General features: G+C 48.1%; 1 protein-coding gene across 2 annotated transcripts in view; it reads left to right on the top strand.

The window, feature by feature from the left end:
* LOC138580178 (early activation antigen CD69-like) overlaps positions 1 to 20,482 on the top strand; it is a 68,893-nt gene that overhangs the window by 33,497 nt on the left and 14,914 nt on the right. For both annotated transcript variants that reach the window (XM_069650504.1, XM_069650505.1), the window contains exon 3: positions 7,523 to 7,749. In XM_069650504.1, coding sequence (XP_069506605.1) covers positions 7,523 to 7,749 — 227 coding nt within the window. The remainder of the gene's footprint in view (positions 1 to 7,522; positions 7,750 to 20,482) is intronic.

Below are 20,482 nucleotides of genomic sequence, written 5' to 3'. Positions count from 1 at the left end.
GTGGGGCTTGGTTGGCTAGGCATTTGTGGGTGAGGCCTAAGACTTTCAGTGAAATTCTCTTTTTGACTGGTAGCCGGTGTAGGTTGGATCTGGATTCCGAGATGTGGTGATTTCGTGGGATGTTTAGGGCTGCTCTGATGGCGTTATTCTGGGTGATTTGCAGTTTGTTCAAATTCTCTTGGCTGGTTCCAAGGTAGAGGGCGCTCCCATAGTCAATTTTGGCCATGATGAGAGTTCTGGCCAAAGTGACCGTATTAGGGGTGGTTAGAAATGGCTGGCAAGCTGCGATGAGTTTGCAGGTGTAAACTGAGGAGGACCTGACTGCGTTTGTCGGAAAAGGGGTAGGGTGGCGTCAAGATAGACGCCTAGGGTTTTGGTGTCTTTTGACACTTGGATGGTGTTGCCATCGATAATAAACGATTGGTAGGATGGCTCAAGTTTACTGAGGCGTTGCGTAGTGCCCAGGATGAGGAGCTCAGTTTTGTCATCGTTAAGGCATAACGTGTCGTGCCATCCACGCTTGGATGACCAGGTAGACATCATTCAGAGCCTTGGTGCAGATGTGCAGGTGTTTCTCTTTCTCGTCCACGCAGAATCTTCAAAATGCAGCATCCTTTCACAAGGCTTTATTTCAACCGAATGTTCTTAGTATACGTCAAGTTCAAACAGAATCTTAGGAAAGTGGAACGAACAGATTTACTAGAATAAATCGATTAATATGGAGGTAAAGTGCCTTGCTTTTTGCTTTAAATGAGTTACAGTGGAGTATGAAAGGAATTCCGTCACTGTATTTGCCCAATCCACTGCGTAGAGAGACCTCTTTACTGTGTCTGTATTACCTGTAAGGTCATGTAAAGTACATCCTGGCTCAGCCAACAGCAATAAGGTAAGCCCCTTTACTTCGGACAGGGCTTGCAGATTTCCAAGCTTGCAGGCTTTACCAAGTCCAAAAACAACAGATTCACTGTTGGCGCCAACATCTTTCCATAGAGTGATGGATATAATGCTCTGGCCTTCAGTGAAGTAATGCACAATTCATAGCCAACTATTGAATGTGGTGTTGCATTTAGGAGACAAAGGACTCTTCTCCAAATAAAGGCTTCTAATTGGGGCAGATATTCTATTAATTCTGGGTCATATATCTCAATCCCGTACAATAGTTTGGGAACAATCTTGCCCCTAAAAAAGCACAAGGCAGGAAGTAAAGAGAACTTGCCGTACTTGGAGTAGACTCGGCTTCGTTGATTCTTTGATAGCCTGGGTGTTCAACCTGGAACAGAGGATTTTTAATTTATCATGAAGCCAAGATCAAGAAAAGAGTCAACGCTCTGCACAGGTTCCGTCTGGACATACCACTTAAAAGGAGCTTGTTTCCTAGCATTCGCTGGTTGCATTACCGTTGTCTTAGCTGGACTGACAATGAGTGGGCATTCACAAAGGCAGAGAAACCATTCAAGTCCTATTGGAGACCTATGGGTGTGTTATCAAAGATTAGGTGGTAGTCTGCATAGCCAATCCCCAATGGCCTTAAGATGGACATGTTGGGAGTTGCCAAGGATTGACGATATTGATCTAAGTCTGCCATGTACAGATTGTAGAGGAAGGTGCTAATACGCACCCCTGCCTCACACCGCTATAGGTTTTTATCAGGCGAGACTATGTACCTTGCTTATTTAGGCTGACGTGAATCGTGGAATGGCTATGTAGGGCGACTATCCATCTCAGTAAGCCAGGGGGAATAATATATAATTATACCCCTCCTAGAATATTTGGGTAAAGAATTTTAGGGGTCAGGAAAAAGTTGCATATGTGGTGACTTTTTCATGGCAAGATTATCACATGCCACCTTTTTGTTTTGCGTACGTCAGAGTTCGACGGTTATGCCCAGACGTGGGGTCCCGTGCCTGCTGGGCCTAGAGAACCAAGCTACTTCCCACCGATGAGGCCCAACAAGGCTGAAACATGTCTGGGGATTCTTGTGGTCTCGTGCAGAATAATGTGACCAATCAGTTCGGGCTGGAATGTCCCTTTTTTGGGGTGGAACCCAGCCTGATTTACACATGCTCTTTTTCCTTCTGTAAAGGCTTGTCAGGTGAAGAACGATGGTCTGGAGGCTTGCCCAGAGCAATGCCAGAGTTCAGGATTCCTTTCAGCCATCACCTATTTTTGCGCGTATACCTGATTTACAGCCTGACAACGGCCTTGGGGCCCATCGGTAATGCAGGGCAGACACCGAGGGCCTGATTTGGAAGACCTGGTAAATGCCCCGTAGAAATACATCCACTCGCCTACCACCAACCCCCCCCAGCCCCCCATGCCGCCCCCTCCGCCAAATCCTCACACCTCCATTCTGAAGGTGATGGGAGGAGTGTTGTCATGGCAGGTGCCTAGACAATTACTGTAAACTGCAGAGACGAAGCGCTATAGGGTTACCATCCACAGAGCGCCTCTTGTGGCAACACACACATTCCAAAAGTTTATACAAGCATTCGGATCCCCAGCGGCACTTGCCATGAAGCAGAAATGCGGCTCGCATATCACATTACGGGTAGAGATACCTGTATTATGCTTGCAGTGAATTCTTGTAACTTCTGGCCCCATTCTTCGGAGAACATGTAGTGCAACAAAAAGTAACAGCTATTTACATTTCTTCATGGTGTCCTCACTCTGCAGGGACTGTCTTAGCCTGCTGAAGAGAAGGGGTTTGTTTGGACAAAAATGAAGCTGCCTGTCGGGTCTAGCGACACCTTACGGGGTGCTGTAGTATCGCCTCTTGCGTTAATGGTGCAGGAATGGTGCTGTGCCCTCGGAAGCTACTGGAACCAACAGCTCTGCATGTTTTGAGGTCACAGGACCGTTATCCCACCGCAAGGCGAGTGCATAAAGCAGAGAAAGACAGTGGCATGTTCCCCTTCAGCCCGCCACCTTCACATCGCAGCAGAATATGGTGCTATTTAGAAAAGGGTTGTTCTGCCACAGATCACTGTTCCAAATTTGCCGCATTTTGAAGAATGGCACCTGTGCGCAAGCAATCCTGGGAACTGCAGGCCCAAACGTGAGTAGGGAGTGCTCCTGCACCTCCAGGCATATTGAAGTCTCCTGGGTGTCGCTTTCCAGTGCATGTTTGGAAAAAGGCAGTACCTCTACCATGTTCTGTCTGCACCATGATCAGGGGCCCCATAGTGCAGCCTGGACGCAGCTGGAAGAGCAGTTGACAAAAAGTATATTTTGGTGTTTGTGCGTGTGCGCACATGCAAGGGATTGTCTATGTAAGTGCGCGTATGAATGAGTGCGTGTTAATGTTCTGTGGTTGAACCTGTGAATGAGGGAGCAGTTTTCAGGTTGTGGTGCATGACCGCGTTTGTAATTGGCTGTGTGTCTGTGCGAACCCGAGCAACCAGTATGTACTTTTTAAGTGGTATAGCATGTTTTACTGGTATCGTAGGCAAAGCCAACATGAGTGTTCTTACGTGCCCATACTGGCCTCCATTAGTGCAGCCAGTATGGACATGTTTTCTTACAGTGGAATGCTTTTGTTTTTTTTGGTGGTGTTCGGCTAAAGCCAACAGGAGCATGTTCTTATGTGAGGACACTGGCATATATTTTCAGGGCCAGCATAGACCTGTTTTTTTTTATAGTATTATTTTTAGCAACTCAAGCATGAATATGTTCTTATATGGGGGGCATGGCCAACAGCAATGTGATGAAGACGTCCTCATTAATGGCTCCTGCAGATCCTCCATGTGAATATCGTGTTACTTGGCCAATGGCGACCCAAAATGGACTAGAATTGGACGCGCTGCTGTGGGAATACCTGGAGGAGCTACAGGGGGCAAGTGGAGAGGAAACGCACCGCCTGGAGGAACCTTTTGCCCGAGAGGCAGGGTTGCGGACATTGCAGCACAGACAAAGGAAAAATGTCGGTGGAGAGATCGCAGGCTAGTTGGCTTTTGATAGTCACGCCATGTGAGGAGGCATCGATGGACTGATGGGGGGTTGGGAGCCACTCTCGATAGAAGTATCGCATGGAATATTAAGCCGGCAGCCTGGAATGAGACACATGGGGGCTGTAAACAAAAGCCTGAGACTGCGGACGAGAGCTTCTGCCCAAGGGCCCCGGCTGACCCACGGAGTGGGAGATAACAGGCCAGTGCGGCTCGGTCGAGCAAAAGACTGCACAGGGGGTGTGCGGGGTGCCCTTGCGACATCCAGGCTGCCTCCAGCGGTTGCGGGGACGCGTCCTGCCGGCGAGACGGAGAGGAGCTGCAACTTCCACCAGAGCCGTGGGATGAGAAGCAGAGGAGGAGCGCAACACCGGAGCAGTGATCGGCACACATCGGTGCTGCAGGTAAGAGTGTGATGGAGGGGGGGGGGGGGTCTGGGGACCTGGCACACTGAGGGAAGCTTTACTGGCAACGGGCGGCCCCAACAGTACCCCCCACTCCTAAGCACAATCATAGAGAGGTGGTACCGGCAGTGTGCTGGCGAATGGTGCTGCATTGACACGGCACAATCCAGGCTGAGGACACCCCACGGTGGGGGGGGGGGGGGGGGAGACCTGCCTGATACTGACTCCGGTGAAGGAGAGTGCAGTGCTGGACAAGGGTAAGGGCTAAGTAACAAGCCCATAAACTAGCCCCAGGCGTACAGAGTGCCCTCTACCAGTGCAGGAACTCTGATGCAAGAGAGAAATAGTAATAAGCAGCCCAGATGAGCCAAGATATTGAATATGCCCCTTCCAAGAGACCATCGGAGACCATCTACAACTGGACAGGGGCACTGGCTTAAACCAGAACAGCTAGGCCCAGGTGGCGACCACCGAGTGGGCCTTCCACAAGTGTGACAAGGGAGTGAGCAGGAAGCGCGCCTGCCTCAGCGCAGTGGACGATGGGAGCACTATAAAGCACAGCCCCCCCAAACCCCCAAGTGCTGCAGTAATACGGACTCTGAGTGCACGGAGTCAGCGGCTTATGGCAAGGGGACGTTAATACAGCGGGAACTCCGCTAGACACAAGTCATCCGGAGTAATGCAAGCACCCAAAATAGGGGTACAGATCCCATAGGGCGGAGCACACTGCAGACAGAGCGATATATGCGGAGAAGGATGGCGTCCAAGAACAATAAGAACAAAAATAAGCAAGCCACCCTGGACATATTTGCCAAGAGCTCACCCAGTAGTCGGGAGGCAGAAGAAAAGGAAAAAGAGTAAGCAACTGCCCAGAGCGGAATGGCGGATGATGGGGAAACGACAAATCCTGGAAACCATTGCCGCACTGCAGACGAAAATATATGCAGTGCACATTGATGTGGGGCTGTTGAGGCAAGATGTCAGCGCCATAGCAGAACGCACAGGGAAGCTGGAGGAACAGGTCAAGGAAAACACGGAAGCAAAGACGCAAGCAGCGAAAGACATTGATGTCCTGCAACAGAAGGTCGACCTCCTGGAAGATGGAGGTGCGTACACGAAGAAACCACGTGCGGATAGTGGGGCTGGCGGAAGGGTCCGATCCAACCACTTAAATTGAGAACATGCTGCTCCAAGAAATAGGGACCGGGGAACTTGCACAGGGGTTCACAATCGAGAGAGCGCATCATTCCCTGGTTAAGCAGCGGCTGCCAGGGCCACCTCCCTACCCCCTCCCCCTGAGACCAGTAATAGCCAAGGTGTTAAACTATAAAGACGGGGAGAAGATTCTGGCCTACTCCAGATCGTGGGGAGAGATACAAAGAGAGTCGGTCAAGGTTCCGAACTATACCTTCCAGGTGCAGAGGAGGAGAGCCCAGTACATTGCTATAAAGGCCAGGCTTAGAAAGGCTGACTTGGAATACATGCTGTTGTATCTGGCAAAGCTGAAGTTGTTACATAATGGGAAGTCATTCTTCTTCGAGGCGCCAATGGAAGCGCAGGAGTGGATGGACACTGTGCAGACCCCGGAGACTGAGGATCAGAATCAACGCTCCAGAGAATAGAGGGACATCCATGGCGTGCTGGAACAGCAGAACTCATGCGGATGTATATGTATACGTACTAGGATGGTGGGAATCCTGCTGTTCATACCAATACCTTAAGTAACAGGATAGCTGCTAGATAAGTGATGAAGCGTGAGTTACAGAAACTCGGTAGAGCGGACTCGCTACCCCCCCCCTCCCCTGTAGAAGTAGTTTAAGGGCTACCATACAGTGCCCACCCGTAGGGCACCAGGAGACTAGTCTCGTGACCAGGTTGAATGGAGTGGAAACGGGAGAGTCCTTGCATGCATGGCATTGCGGGACGAGTTGGAGTTGATGTTTTCAGTGGGGTTGAGGGGGAAGGAGGAGGGAGGATAGCCCGGCACGTATTCTGTCATGTTGAGTTAAACTGTTACTGTTGCTTGCAATGTGATGGAGACCGCATTGACGCTCTAGAAATTGGTATTAATGGTAGACGTGATTTTAAAATCATGACATGGAATGTCAGGGGGCTCAACAGTTATGTTAAACACAGAAGGGTGCATATGTTTATCAAACGGAATAAAGCTGGGATCGTTTTTTTACAAGAAACACATTTAGATGAACAAAGATAGAACAGCTTAGAAAGGGCATGGGGAGGTATTATGGTGGGCTCCACATACTCTACGTATGCAAGGGGAGGTCCTTATTTGGGTGGACCCTGCGATACCAAGTGCTGCCACAAAGAAGGATAATGAAGGGAGGATGGTGGTCTTACATGGGATGATAGAAAATCTGCATTGTAAATAGGTACGCCCCGAACCATGACGCTACTGCGTTCGTCTGGTCATTGTATGCAAGGTTGGGACCTTTCAGAGGAGGGAAGTTTCTCTGGGGTGGAGGTTTTAACTGTACTTTGGAACCCACAAGGGATCGGTCAGATGTGACGCACAAGAAGCCATCCCCGCCAGCCAAGGTGCTAAATGAGCTATTTATGCGCTTGCAACTGATGACATGTGGCGGACTCGGTACAGGGAGGAGAGGGGATACTCCCATTACTCAGCACCCCATAAGGTATACATGCGAATAGACTACATGTTCTCTGGGGAGGATCACGAGTTAGAATTCTCGGGCTGGAGTATTTGACCAGGGTGTTATCGGATCACTCCCCACTCGTGGCGAGGTGGAGTGTCCCCACCAAGACCCCCGATCCCCACTTGGGAACTGAGCGGCGAATCGCTGCAGGATGTTCCATTCGCAGAGCATATTAGGAAGAGCACTGTAGAATACATAACCGTCAATGAGGGGAGCGTGCACAAGGTGAGCACAGTCTGGGAGTCATGCCAGATTAAGTGGCCATCTATAATGGTAGTCGCCTGTGGCCAGGAGTGTCCTTCTATGTGTCTGGCCATTAAAGCCGCCAGTCAGCAGTGCCAGAGTTTCTCTCCTTGTACCCAACGGCTTATATATCCAGTCCTCACACGAGTCACACACGCTATTGAGCAGTGGTCAATGTGGGGGAAATGTTCTTATCATAAATAATTGCACTGTAGATTTGCCCTCCTGACTATAACATTACTTCCTGCTTTAACAGTTTTAAAGAGCAGCCAGTGCCCCGATGCACAGGTCCAGGCTGAAGAAGAAGCCAGCAGAGCGGAGAACGTGAACAGCGAAGTGCTGCCACCTTGTGGCGAAGGCTGGATCTGGTTCAGGAACAAGTGTTACTACTTTTCTGAGCAGGAAGCAAACTGGACCGATGCTGAACATGCGTGCGCTTCACTCAACTCCTCGCTGGCCGTGATTGACAACCAGCGGGAAATGGTAAGATGAGAGAACCTCTCTCCCCCTGTCTCCTGTTACCATTTTATATGCACGCTGAATTATCATACCTGGCAAACACAACACCTGGTTTCATCAGTGCACACCCACCACCCCTTCTGTCTGTTTTTATTTACATAGTTCCTCTGAACACCCTTCTATATACTGTTCTGACCAGTGCGGGTTGGAAATTCCAGGGGTCCTGTCGGGGTCGTTTTCGTTGATGTTGATGTTGTGGGTTTGGTAAGGGGAACGGGGGTGCTTGCCTACACTGGCAACCTATCTAAGGCAGCTGTGGGGGTGCATAGGTTATGACTGATGTATGCACCTACCAACAACTCCGCCTTGCAGCTTAATTTAGTTACAAAATCCTAGCTCAAGCAATGGAGTAGCTGCAGATCATCACAGGACAGGTGTGTGGGCCTTGCCATGGCAGAACAAAGAAAGGCTGCCATTGGGAACATGAAACCCTAAGTGATCAGTCAGCAATGTGCTAATGTAGTCGAAACATGGAGTAGAAGGGGAAAGGTGGTGGTGAGCACAAGCACGCTTCTGGATACTGCCAAGGCAAAAGGAGTTGACAGCCTGAGGGCCGAGCAAAGACCGTCTGTAACCTACCTTCTCTACGCGCACATTTAATGTACTAAATAAAGGAAGTATTTTGCTTTGTGAGAAGACTGGGCAGCAGCTCAACAATACACCTCTAATAGGTTCATTTTATTTCACAGTAATGAAAGCGGGATCATATGCATTAAATAGAATCCAGTGTAGATTGGGGTAGAAGGAAGCGGGTCTTCCGGGCATTTCCATTTGAACTCTGTTTTCTGAACCAAACCTGGGCCTCTGGTGATGCTGCGGTCATTAGATATGTTTCACACGGGGTCTGGCTTTTGCCACTTTTCTTGTCCTGGTTAAGAGGGCAGTCTTTGCGTTTCTGACCCCCGCCCCTTCTACATCGATCACAATCGGACCTCGGCGAGTAACAGGCTGGTTGCTGGTCCCTGTGACACGGGTACCCCATGTAGAATCCTCTTAGAGGCCCAGCTGCTGGCTCTCCAGAGGGGGGGAGGGCGCGGGTGGGAAGTTATGGATCTCTTGGGGTCGGGCTACAGGTCTAGTGGAGTTTTTTTTTTATATGTTTTTTAAATGGTTTGTTAACCTTTCACACTAAATTTAAAATACATACTAATGATACAGAAAAATAACTATTCCTTATATACCATATAAAAGAAATTTCAAAACAAAAGTAACAATCCAGTTTGAATCATTCAGTCACATAATCTAAGGTTCACAATATTCCAGATATGAAAAGCCCCTGCTGTGAGAACAAGAAATTTAACCCCATACAATAGGCTCAAAAATTGGTCCGATTTTACATTTCTGTACTTGGCATATCTCTTGTCATACAAACATTCGTGCACTGAGTCAAAATATGTCTTGCGCTTCTCCACATAGCCTGCAAGTTCTCGTCTCACGAGGCATTCCAACCCAAGCCCTGGTATAGGCCAAAACCGGTCGAATACCAAATCTTAAGTAAAGTATAAAATTAATCACCCCGGACGAGCGGTACTTGGCAAGGGAGCTACAAGGAATATCCCCAGGCAGGCCTTGATGTGAATATTGTACATAACTGGGGCGTACAGCCAGTTGGTCAGTGGCCAGGGCATGGCCATAGTGCCTCGTCTTATCCTCAAATGTAGCTAAGCAGAATCCAGTCATCGTATTCAGCATCGGTTCCTTTCAGATCCACGTCACAGAGGCCACTTGCTTCACCCCGACACCCCCATCTGATAAATATCTGCACATTCTTTTCTTTTAGTGGCAGTGCAGTTCCTTGAAGACTGTACATTTGGGAGTATAGTCTGCCGGAAAGAATGGCATCTTTAAATAAATTGCTCGACTTCCTAACTACAATCTTCATTCCACCCATTCCTAGTCTTCCTTCATCACAGTCCTTACTCAAGGCGAATGTCCCCAAAAAGACTCTAGCTATTGCCATTTTCAAACTTTTAGAAGAAAGATCTCTGGCTCTGCCCAAGTCCTTCTTCTGTGTTTGCTATTGGTGTCATGGTTGCTACCATGTGACCTCTTTGAGTATATTTCATAGCCACAGCACAACTATGTAGGGCGGGGGGAGGGTGAACAGGCACACACATAAGAGAAGTATGGTATCAGAAACATGTAATTTGCATATTATTCAGTTATTGATAAGTTCCCTGCTCCATGAACTGTTTTGCCTGGTAACTGGCGGGCAATGTCCTAATTATGACGTGTTATAATTTTGGTTGCTATTTGACAACCGTGTTAGTAACGGTTCTATGTCGTTTTGGCGACAATAGATTTTTCAATGATTTTATCAATTGTAAAAACTCATAGAAATGCAATATTTTTTTTAATTTTTTTTGTTGTAATTTTGGGGGGGGGGTGCTTCCCAAGCCCCCATTTCGTTATGTTTTTAACCTCACCCCAAACGCTTGCCCATTCCTTTTTAACCACTTACACCCCATATATATTTCAATGAGTTTTTTTCAACTCCATTTCTTTAGTAAAAATTCCATCAAAAAACCGCTGTCGGCAAAAGGCTGTTCCGTTAGTAACATATCAATTTAATAGTGCTGGATTTATCAGCATTAAGAATTAAAGTCTTCGATTAATTGAAACAGCATCTATCCAGGAAATGCTTAACACATTAAGCTACCTAACCCACACAACTGAGCCCAGGAGTGGCCTTGAGTAATTAGCCGACCATGGCATTCCCTGTCCCATCCGGGTTTAACACGAAATGTGCAAGAAAGAACTCCAAATTCTGGACAAAGGACATGCAATCATTGCAGATTGTTACTACTGCTCACACCGTGAAAGCATGACAACTGACCTATGGCACCTCACTTCAATGCCAGAACCTGGATGCAAGTGTTGCTCAAACATTAGCCTTTTTCATGACTCGCGACTATTCTATGTGGCCAAACACAGATTCTCCCCCCCCCCCCCTCCCCGACTCCAACCTCCTGATCTCATTATCACCCTCTTCCACCATGGTGTGATGATGATTTTAAGACACCCACTGAATCCTGGCAATCTCGAATCTCCTGCCTCTGCTGGGTATCCTTCCACTTCATTCATCTCCAAGCCCTGCTCATCCTCCAACGGTCCAAGTCAACCTCACCTGCTGTCTTTCTGGTACTTCTAACTTTCAAGGTCACATTGCCTCACAAGACTCGTCTAGCCAGCATCTCTGGCTTAGAGGACTTAGCATTTGGTGGTCGGCTACTCCACTAAGTCATCACCTGACCTGTCTAATGAGGTGATAGGACCAAGGTGGCAGGCCGACCTTGTTGGTAACAGCCTTCCTCCCAAGTTAAGAACCAGAATGAAGCGAGGGTCCCTTAAGTGGGCAGCAGTGCCGTTACCGACGGGGTCAGCCCAACGCCGGAACATGGGCTTGTACCATAGAATTCAGCCTGCATTCCAAGCTTCTTGATTGGCCAGAGCCCCCTTCCAGAGTGATAATGTCACTTATGAGCAAAGGCGTTGCCTAGCCTAGGCTCCAGCATTTATCTGAACTACACCAACTCCAAGTGCTCTTGCAAGTTCGCCACAGGAATTAAACTTCTTCTGCATCAGCGTTCTGCTTTGCTGACTTCACCCTGTGATCCATTCATTCCATGTGCCGTGTGCACAATGACAACCTCAGTGTTCCATTTGGTGTGTCATTGCGCGCGCACCAATGTTCTGATATATGACAGTTGGAAGCTGCCTGTCTGCACGGCTGTGTTTGGGTCTGGTATCTTCGAATAAAACTTCAGTTTATACACAACTATTTTATACTGGTTCCTCCGCCATCCTTCCGATGCAGCATTTTTCTGGCAACCAGTGGGGATGAAAACATTTCACGGCTGTGAAGGAAGTCGAAGACCCCAAAACTGGTGAGGGGATATGGAGGGGAAGTGTGACAGTGATGACATCTGTTATAGTGCAGTGATTTTACGGGGCCCACACCTATGGGGCGACTTCATTTCATGGTGTAGAAGGAGACTTGGTCCTGTCCGGAGGGTAATTGTGCAAGTGTTAGGCACAATCATATGCAGTACCCTTTGGGAACACCACACACAATTAAGCTAAAAGTGCAAGTACAAATTCACCTTTGGTACAAGTCTGTACTACACAGTAAAGTGGTAGCGATGGCTGAGCAGCCAGACTTATCTCAAGAGTAAAGTGAGCATTATCAGTAGTTACACAAAGGACAGAAATTACTATGGTTCAAACAAACACTGACTTAAGGTTTCTGAGTAAAAGAATATACATTTATTTACACCATCGTTAAAGCAGGAGAAAATCACATACACTACAATAACCCCCAATCAATTCTGGACAAGTTAGGCTCAAAATGAAGTGTGAGCAAAATGGCACTCCAGCAATTTTAAAAGGGAGAAAATACAAGGGAGAAAAGACAAGGTTATCTCAATCAGCACCAACAAGTTAATAGGCAAGCATCTAGAAAAGGCTTACTACGACTAGGATTCAAGTCAATGGGCCTGGGCCAATGTTCATGGTTCAGAGTCTTTGCAGAGGATCACACAGTTCAGAGTAGTTTGCGGTTAAGTCTTTGCCAAGCGTTCAAAACTAAGTTGGTCGGAAGAAAAGTTATTCAAAGGAGTAGGGAAGGACAAGCCTTTGGAGAGGCGAAAGATTTAAAACACCTTCACTGCGGTCGGACGGAACGAACGACCAGATTTGCACAGTACATTAAAAGAAGAATACTGTAGCTGAGGCAGAAGTTCCTGGCCGTTCCTGCAGGCTCACGGTTTCTGAAGTGACTATTGTACTGACAAGAAGGAGGAATGTTGGAGGGTCCTGCACTGCCCAGGGAAGAAGCCAGCAGCGGAGCAAAACGTCAAATAAAGGGTACGCTCCTTAAAACCCAAACGGGTTCCTTTCCATCTGGCTATCCGGTTCACTGCAGTGAGGCACAGCGAATTCGACCAAGAAGAGGACCGGTGTCTGGCGTTTGGCGAGCTGGTTGGTAACACCAGGCACAAGGGAAGAAGATTCCTTTCAGATGTCCTCTGTCAAAGTTTCAGGTGATTTGGACCTGCAGCAGGGCTTCACCGGGATGTTCAGTAGTTGCAGCAGTCGTCTTCCTTCAGCTTCTCTTCGGTTCTCTCAATCCAGTGGCGACTCTGCCTTCCAAGTCCCAGAGACCTGCTCTTAAGCAGTTTTCCCCCCATTCACACAGCCTGGCTGTCCATCACACAGCAGGGTGGCTCTCCTGGCAGGACAGTCACCTAGCCAATCAAACTAGAGTGTGACTTGGGTCTCCAAGGAGACCCTGTTCAGGGGGCCTCAAACCCCTCCCTCACATCCTGTCCACTCAGACACTCGGGCGCCTAAAGAGGGCTTCTGTGCAGAACCATAGTAACCATAGAACAGGGTCTAAACCTGTATCTTTTAATCACCAATTCAGTGTTCTTCAAGGGGGAGGCGGACCGAAGCATGGCCTTTGATAAAGTGGATAGATCAAAGCTGTGGGGCGTGCTTTTTTTTCTTTGGATATACTACAATGTTCTTGTGTTCACACAAGTATGTATTTTTACTGTGCCAATGAAATGATCGTTGAGATTTATCTGTATATTAAGTATACAAGATTTTCTGTTTATTCACTGTATATACTATATTTGTCATTTGATGCCATTGTCAAGTGTTGTTTTTAATATGTATGTCGTATTTTCTAGCATCATTCTCTATGTATATGTACTATGTTTCTCTATGATTAGTAAATCATTGCTTTTGAATTTTTGTATATTCTAAACACAGTGAGTGGTTAGTACTTCTAGACTCTTTGTTTTTGGATCTGCTATTTAGGAGACCATACTTTTGAAAATACCTGTGGACAGGCCCAAAATTTCACATTTGTCCAACCAAACAATTGCTTAGAGCATTTATCACTAGTAAGGGTACATTCACTTGTTTACATGAGGTCACGGGGGTGCCTAGAGGAAATCCTGACTGTTATGAGAAAAATATGGAAAATAAGGCCTGTGTCTGCACCGGACAGGGGGGTCGGAGGGAGGGGGGGCAGTGTACAGAGTCTTCATGTAGGGCTGGGGATTGTCAGGGTTGTGTGTTGGCCCCAATACTGTTCACGTTCTATATTAATGAACTCCTCAAGGCCCTGGTAGGAACCAGGGCAGACTATGAGTCTGGTTGGGCGGACCTTTCCGGTTCTGGCATATGCTGATGATAGTCTTAATGGGCAGAACCCCAAGAGCCCTACAAGCTGTGACTGATGCTTATGCAGCCTTTTTGAATAGCCTGGGGTTAAAAATTAATTCCACCAAGTCAGCAGTAATGGGGTGAGTAAGAAGGAAGCGGGCCGCCAAGATGCGTCCCATGGTTGTAATGGGGACATTATCCCAAGGGTCAAAGAATTTGACTACCTGGGGGTTAGATTCTCGGAGGAAGTCGCAGGCAATGCACACATCAAAAACCAGTCTCTGAAGATGAGCCAGTATACAGCAGGGATTTACCGCTTTTTGAGTAGGTGTCAGGGCCAGCCCTTGAAACCAGTTTTGAAGGTTTGCGCCGCCCAGACGAAGGCGGCTACCTTGTATGGAGTTCCATTCTGGGGCTACATGAAGGCGGCGGAACTACAGGTGAAAGAAAATACGTTCTTTAGACAGCTCCTGGCCCTCCCGGGCTCAACCCCCTGTGTCTCGGTCCATAGGGAGCTGGGGATGGAGTTTTGGGAGGATCAATGGGCTGCTGCTCCAAGAACTTTATGGCTCCGCTTATGGGCAAAAGAGCATACAACCTTATTAGGAGTATTATGGGTAAGGCAAACTAGCGCAAAATTCCTTGGCTGCCCTATGTAAATAAGTCCATGCGCACCAGTAACATTCAGGTCCTGTTCAATCCTGATGGATTGCTGTCAACCAGGCAAATGAGAGCCAATAGGCAGGCACTGTATTGGGGGCACAGGAAAAGAGAGGGTGGATTGGAACGCGCCACCTACTCTGATGGAAACTATGCGCTGATGAGCAGGGTGTTTGAGATTCAGCCTTACCTCCTGTGGAGCCCGAAAAGGAGGGAAAGATGGCTCATCACACGGGCAAGGTTTGACTGCTTACAGCTAAGGGGAAACCTGAAGAGTGGCCCGGGTTTCCAAATTACCCCAGTTGGCCAGCTTGTGGGGCAGCGAGGGGAGACTTGAAGCATTTTGTATAGTTTTGTCTGGCTTATCGGGATGTTAGACGGGCCACCATTTTGCAGGTGGTTGAGTCTACTTCTATCCGCCAATATAGGCCAGCTTTACTTTTCCTTTTGACGGCAGAATCCGTGCTGATACCATGGACTCTTCTGTCCCATCTGAAAAGAGCTATGTACCCGAATGTTTTTTTTTTTAACCTCAATAGAAAGTTTTAAGCAAATTGGTCTTAATCCGTATTTATACCAGTGAAATGTTTTGATAATGCCGTGTTATGTTGTTTTTAGAGTGTGATGTAATGGTTATTGTTAATCCTTTTCATGTGTATGTGATGCTTTTGTGTTTAATGGATGCGTTAATCCAAAAAAACATGTTGAACTGAAAACAAAAAGTTGGGAAAAAGGTATGTCTGACCCTGCTCTAAGAGAAATGTCCTTACCTAAAACCAAAAATTAAGGATCTGTCTGTGTCATGATGTTTAAATCAACACCGTCCTTGTGTCCAAGTTCTATTCCGACCCTAAACTATAAGGTGAAAACGGAAATGTCTTTAACCTTAGGAGATTGCAAAAGAGTTCGTAAAGGAAGAGCTCCAACACAAACCTTCTGCAAGGGTGAAAAGTATTGGCTCCAAGGGGTGGCTCCCTTACCCTGGAATTCTCCTCAATTCAAATGATTCCTTATCTAACAGTTCTTTGTGTCCTTGGCCCACAACAGTACTGTTATTTACAAAACTGCTTAGCCATGTAGTTCCACTTCTTTCAAAAAGTTCCTTTTTGTTTAGTAAAACTAGTTCTATATTTTTTTCTTATGACGTCTTGTAGACATGCAACTGCCTGCTTTATACTCTTGCCAGGGCTTCTTGTATTCACACACAATTGTAACTGCCTGATTTACTCTCCTGCCAGGACTTCTTATATTACACTTTGTTCCTCTTTTAATTCCACAGTTGTGCATACCCTTTTTGGTATAGTATATCTCCTTGATACAGCATTTGATTTGTATTCCCTACATATTTGTATTGCATACAATCATATCTTGTTAGGGGCCTTATTCGCAATATACTTTTGTTTCTTATTCACTCTTTACTTTCTCTCCTGTTGCTTGAATTTTTATATTTTGTATTTGCTGCGGTTGCTGAAACGCCCTGGGGTCCCCACCGTGTTTGGGTTGACTCCCCGGCTCTTGTTAGTGTTCTCAGCCCCGTTCGCGATCAAGCGGAAAATGTGTACCGCCTGCTTTCCTCTCTGGACTGCTCTTGTTTCACTCTGGTCTCTCCTGCAGCCTCGCATCAGCACGCTTGTCTTGATCATGGTCCCGATAGGTAAAACGCTGCTTTCTGCTGTTACTGCATGCCCAGGAGTTTTCCACGGGCTCCTGGCGTGTCTGGAGCGTTTCTCTTCTCCCTTGCTGGTGAGCTACTTGGCTCCTTACAAACACCAGAGAGACTAGAGGAAATATTTCTCTAGACTACTTGTGAACAGCCCTCTTGATACAATATATTATATTCACAGGATCACTTGCTTCCCCAAAACCATTTGTGTCGGCCCATTTGTATATATTAATAGTCATTAAATCATAATATGCAATTCCAATATGTATCAAAAATATTAATTCTTTATATTAAGTATATCAATAAAAGCATACACTTCCACTGTTGTATCGATTTTGTATACAAAATTCTAAAAAAACATTATAATTTCAGCACATTCCTACTGCACACCAGCAATATCTTGTCTTACCTAAATTAATCAACTATTTATCTCACTTAAATTAATTTTCAATAGGGATCTGTTGTAAACTCCCTCTCCAATTAAGGGGGCACACCCCAGTTCATACAACCTTAGCTATCCGTGCTTACATTACTCATTCCGTCTCTCATACTACACTCACAGAACACCCAACATGTTTCTTTCCTTATACTATCACACTTTTGGCTAGGAAATTCTTCAGGGGTATGTACCACATTTAATTGCAATGTACACTTTAATATCTTCTTGAATTCTGGGGATCCACATCTGATACCCTCCCTTTGATCCTTTCTTCGGGCAAGATCGCTGAGTGGATATCTGTGGGAAGCCAGTAGAGGGCAATCGATTTTAGTACTCGACACATCCTGGTTGTAATTATTATTAAATACAACATGCTGTGCTTAACATCACAGCAGAAGGGAATAATTAACTTTGTAACGCCTTCTTTTCATCTGTTTTAGACTCATTTCTCTTGGGATTTTAACCAGGTTTCACCTGACTCGGTCTTTGACACATATTTATTTTTTAACACAATTACCATTTCCAAGTGTTTACTTTCTGTCTAAACTGTTTAGGGGCAATGGTATAGTAGTTTGGAAAAAAAAAATTGTATTTTTTTTTACCGTATATTCTCATTACCTCAACTCAATCTCGTATTTTTATGTCTCGCCTCTCAATATTTGCGCTACAGTTCCAGGCTAGTGCAGTGGGCAGTATCTCATTGTCCTCTCTATCCAACCATGATCACTGTCCCCAAGTAAAGGGAATATACAGAAAACGGGTCTTTAGACAGATTTGCTTGTTGTTCATTGTTCAATGCCCTGGAGCACTAATCCATCTAGTGATCTTACCCCGACTGTGAGGTTGCAGTCACCCAATTTTGGTTCTGCTATCAAATTTGATCAGTCAGTTTTATAGGGCGTCCTTCTGCCCTCCTTTCGTCATTTAGATTATACCCACGCCCCTTGGGCTGTAGGGAACACAAACACAGTGTCTAAATCTATCTGTTATATTGTTTCATACCTCTGTCAATTCTGTTATTCATCAATGGTATGTAACTAGCAATTGCAATTATTATCCTTACCGTGGATATACGGTTTCTATCACTATTATTCTTCCACGGGCTTTGCAATGCCTAGTGATTCAATCCCGTTCTGCGTTGTGGCAGCACGTCTCACTCAAGACGATAGGCAGATGTCATCAGCTGTTGGGCTAAGGGAAACAACGGGACATGGTGTCCATTAGGGACAGGCCACGGGGACAACAAAGCATTTCCAATGCTACCCCTAACCCATGTGGCGTCGTCTTGTTGCCTCACTAACTCTGGGTCGCCCTTTATATGGGGCCTACCATTATCTCTTACCTGAATGGTTCTTTGGTGTTATCACCCTGTTACAGTAAGGTTCGCTTTCTCTCCTGCTATTTTCTGGACCACACTTGTTGTCTGCCGTACACTTAGTCACGCTTGGCCTCGTCGATAGCTTACAATATCCTTGATGTTTGACTTCCTATTTCTCCAGCATGGGGTCTGGCATGGATTCACATGCTCATGAATATTCCCCGTCGTCAGGCTGGGAATCCTCGGTAAAGAAAAAACCAGTATCAGTTTCGTTTCTGATCTGTCTTTCGTAGTAATAACCAATCACTGGTCTCTGCGTCATACTGACCACAGCCAATGACTGCCCTCTACCTAAGCACCGCCTCTGGCAGCAATCTTCAGATTTTTACCGCACGTTCATGTGTTGGGATCCTCGTGCTATTGCTCTCGAGCGTTAGTGCTATTTTTTTCACGTTTTTTCTCAAAAACGTCGTTTTTTCGGTCAAAAGAGCCTCAAGCTCCACCGACTCTCCATCCGATCAACGGGGACCCGTGTCGGATTCGTCTGCGCCCCTCAAGGGTGAAGATTTCGTCGAGCTACGCTTTTGGAGGACTCCAGAAGTTTCTCAGGCCCGGTCATGGCCCAGGAGAAGGGAAGCTCGACGCCCGGAAAGCTGTTCAGGGTCTGCCCTGGATGCCAGCTGCAGAACGTCTTCAAGGAGGACGAACACTCTTTTTGTCTTTACTGCCTACATGAGGACAAGTCGCACGTGGAGAAGGACTGTGCGTTTTGCGGCAACATGTCGGAGCGGACCATGAAGGACCGCCATCAACGTCTCGCCAACTGGCTGGAAGGGAAGAGCCCGTCCGGCGAGAAGAAAAGGAAGAAATCCGAGCGGTCTTCTAAGACCTTTGAGGACGCCCCGGCGACGGGGGTCCAACATAAGGCCAAGCACCGCGAGTCCGCTGGCACCAGGAGCGCCGAACGGTCGGGCTCTACGGGCGCCAGGCTGGGCGCACCCTCCCCGGCACCATCAACCACGAGCCAACGCTCTGGGTCGGGTAAGAGGAAGGCCGAGCACCCGGCGAGGCTCCTGGAGAGGCCCCGGTCGAGCTCGATGGCGGAGGGGGAGCGAGGCAGTGTCCCCCCCCCTCAAGGATAAGGCGGTGAGCGCACCTAAGGTGGTGAAGGCCTTAATCCATCCGGCCAAGCCCTCTATCGAAACTGTCGCGGCGGCCCTGGCTCAGCCTGTGGAGGCTACACCAGTGGGGGCGACCTCGGGGCTCAGTCTCCCTGCCACCTCGGAGGGAGTCCTCTTTTGTGCCCATCGATAGGACCCCTGTGAAATCCCCCGTGGGGAAGAAAAAGGGGGGGGCAGGGCATCGTCGTAGATTCGGCCTCAACCTCGGAGGAGGAGCTGGTCGAGGTCTTGAGCCACGGCCTCGGCGTGGAAGAAGATCGGCCCGTCGGGATGGATCCCGACGCAGGTGACAACGACATCGTCGAGGGTACCGACGGGGCCCCTGATCGCCCGTCGGATTCCCCTCTGCCAGCGCCGCGAGACAACTCGGCGCCCATTTTGTTGGCTACACAGTCCTTATGCTCAGAGATAAGGACGAGACTACCGTTGCCGACGGAACCTCTCCCGTCGGGGGACCCAGAACCGGGACCTTCTGGGGTTCCCCCTACCAAGAAAAGAAGGATCCACCCTCCGCCTCCTTTTCAGCCGTCGCGCCCCTTCCAGCCCTCCTCCCCGTCCACCCGAGGGGATGATACGGGGACTGACACGGCAGCGACGGGTACGGACGACGAGGTATACGACGAGGATGTACCGTCGTCGCCTCCCACCAGGGCTTCTCCGCCCGACGAGATTGGATCGTTCCACTCCATGATCACCAGGGCATCGGAGATTTTCCAACTCTGCCCTGAGGAGAAGAAGAAGGAAGGTTTCCTTTATCAGCGGCGCGAGGCCAAGAGGAAGACGGTCCTCGCAGTGCCTCTATTGGACGACATTTGGGATGAGGGCCTCACCCTCCTCAAGAACCCTTCCACAACGCCAGCTAGAAGAGACCGGTACGAGAAAAAGTACCGGGTCCCGGACACGGCTCCCCTGTGCCTCCGGGCGCAGCCTACCCCGGACTCCGTCGTCTCCGCGGCGGCCAGGAAAAAAGAGGGGGGGGGTGCGGCCTCCACATCGACTTCCCCCACCGGACGGCGAGGGAAAGAAATTGGACGCTATGGGACGCAGAGTCATCTCGTCTGCAGCTACGACGATTAAAGCGGCCAACGCCTTGGCTATCGTGGCCCGCTACGACAGGGAGCTCTGGTACAAACTGGCTCCCCTGCTGGACTTCTTGCCGGACGACAAGAGGGCAGAGGCCCTGGAGATCCTGCAGGAAGGTGAGGTGGCTTCGGACCACGCCATTACTGTTGCGACGGACATCGCCGACACTGGGTTCCGCC

This window comes from Ambystoma mexicanum, chromosome 3p (assembly GCF_040938575.1).
Source record: "Ambystoma mexicanum isolate Mex_15411 chromosome 3p, UKY_AmexF1_1, whole genome shotgun sequence".
Taxonomy (NCBI): domain Eukaryota; kingdom Metazoa; phylum Chordata; class Amphibia; order Caudata; family Ambystomatidae; genus Ambystoma; species Ambystoma mexicanum.
The sequence above is the reverse complement of the archived record's forward strand: the minus strand, read 5'-3'. Positions and strand labels throughout refer to the sequence as shown.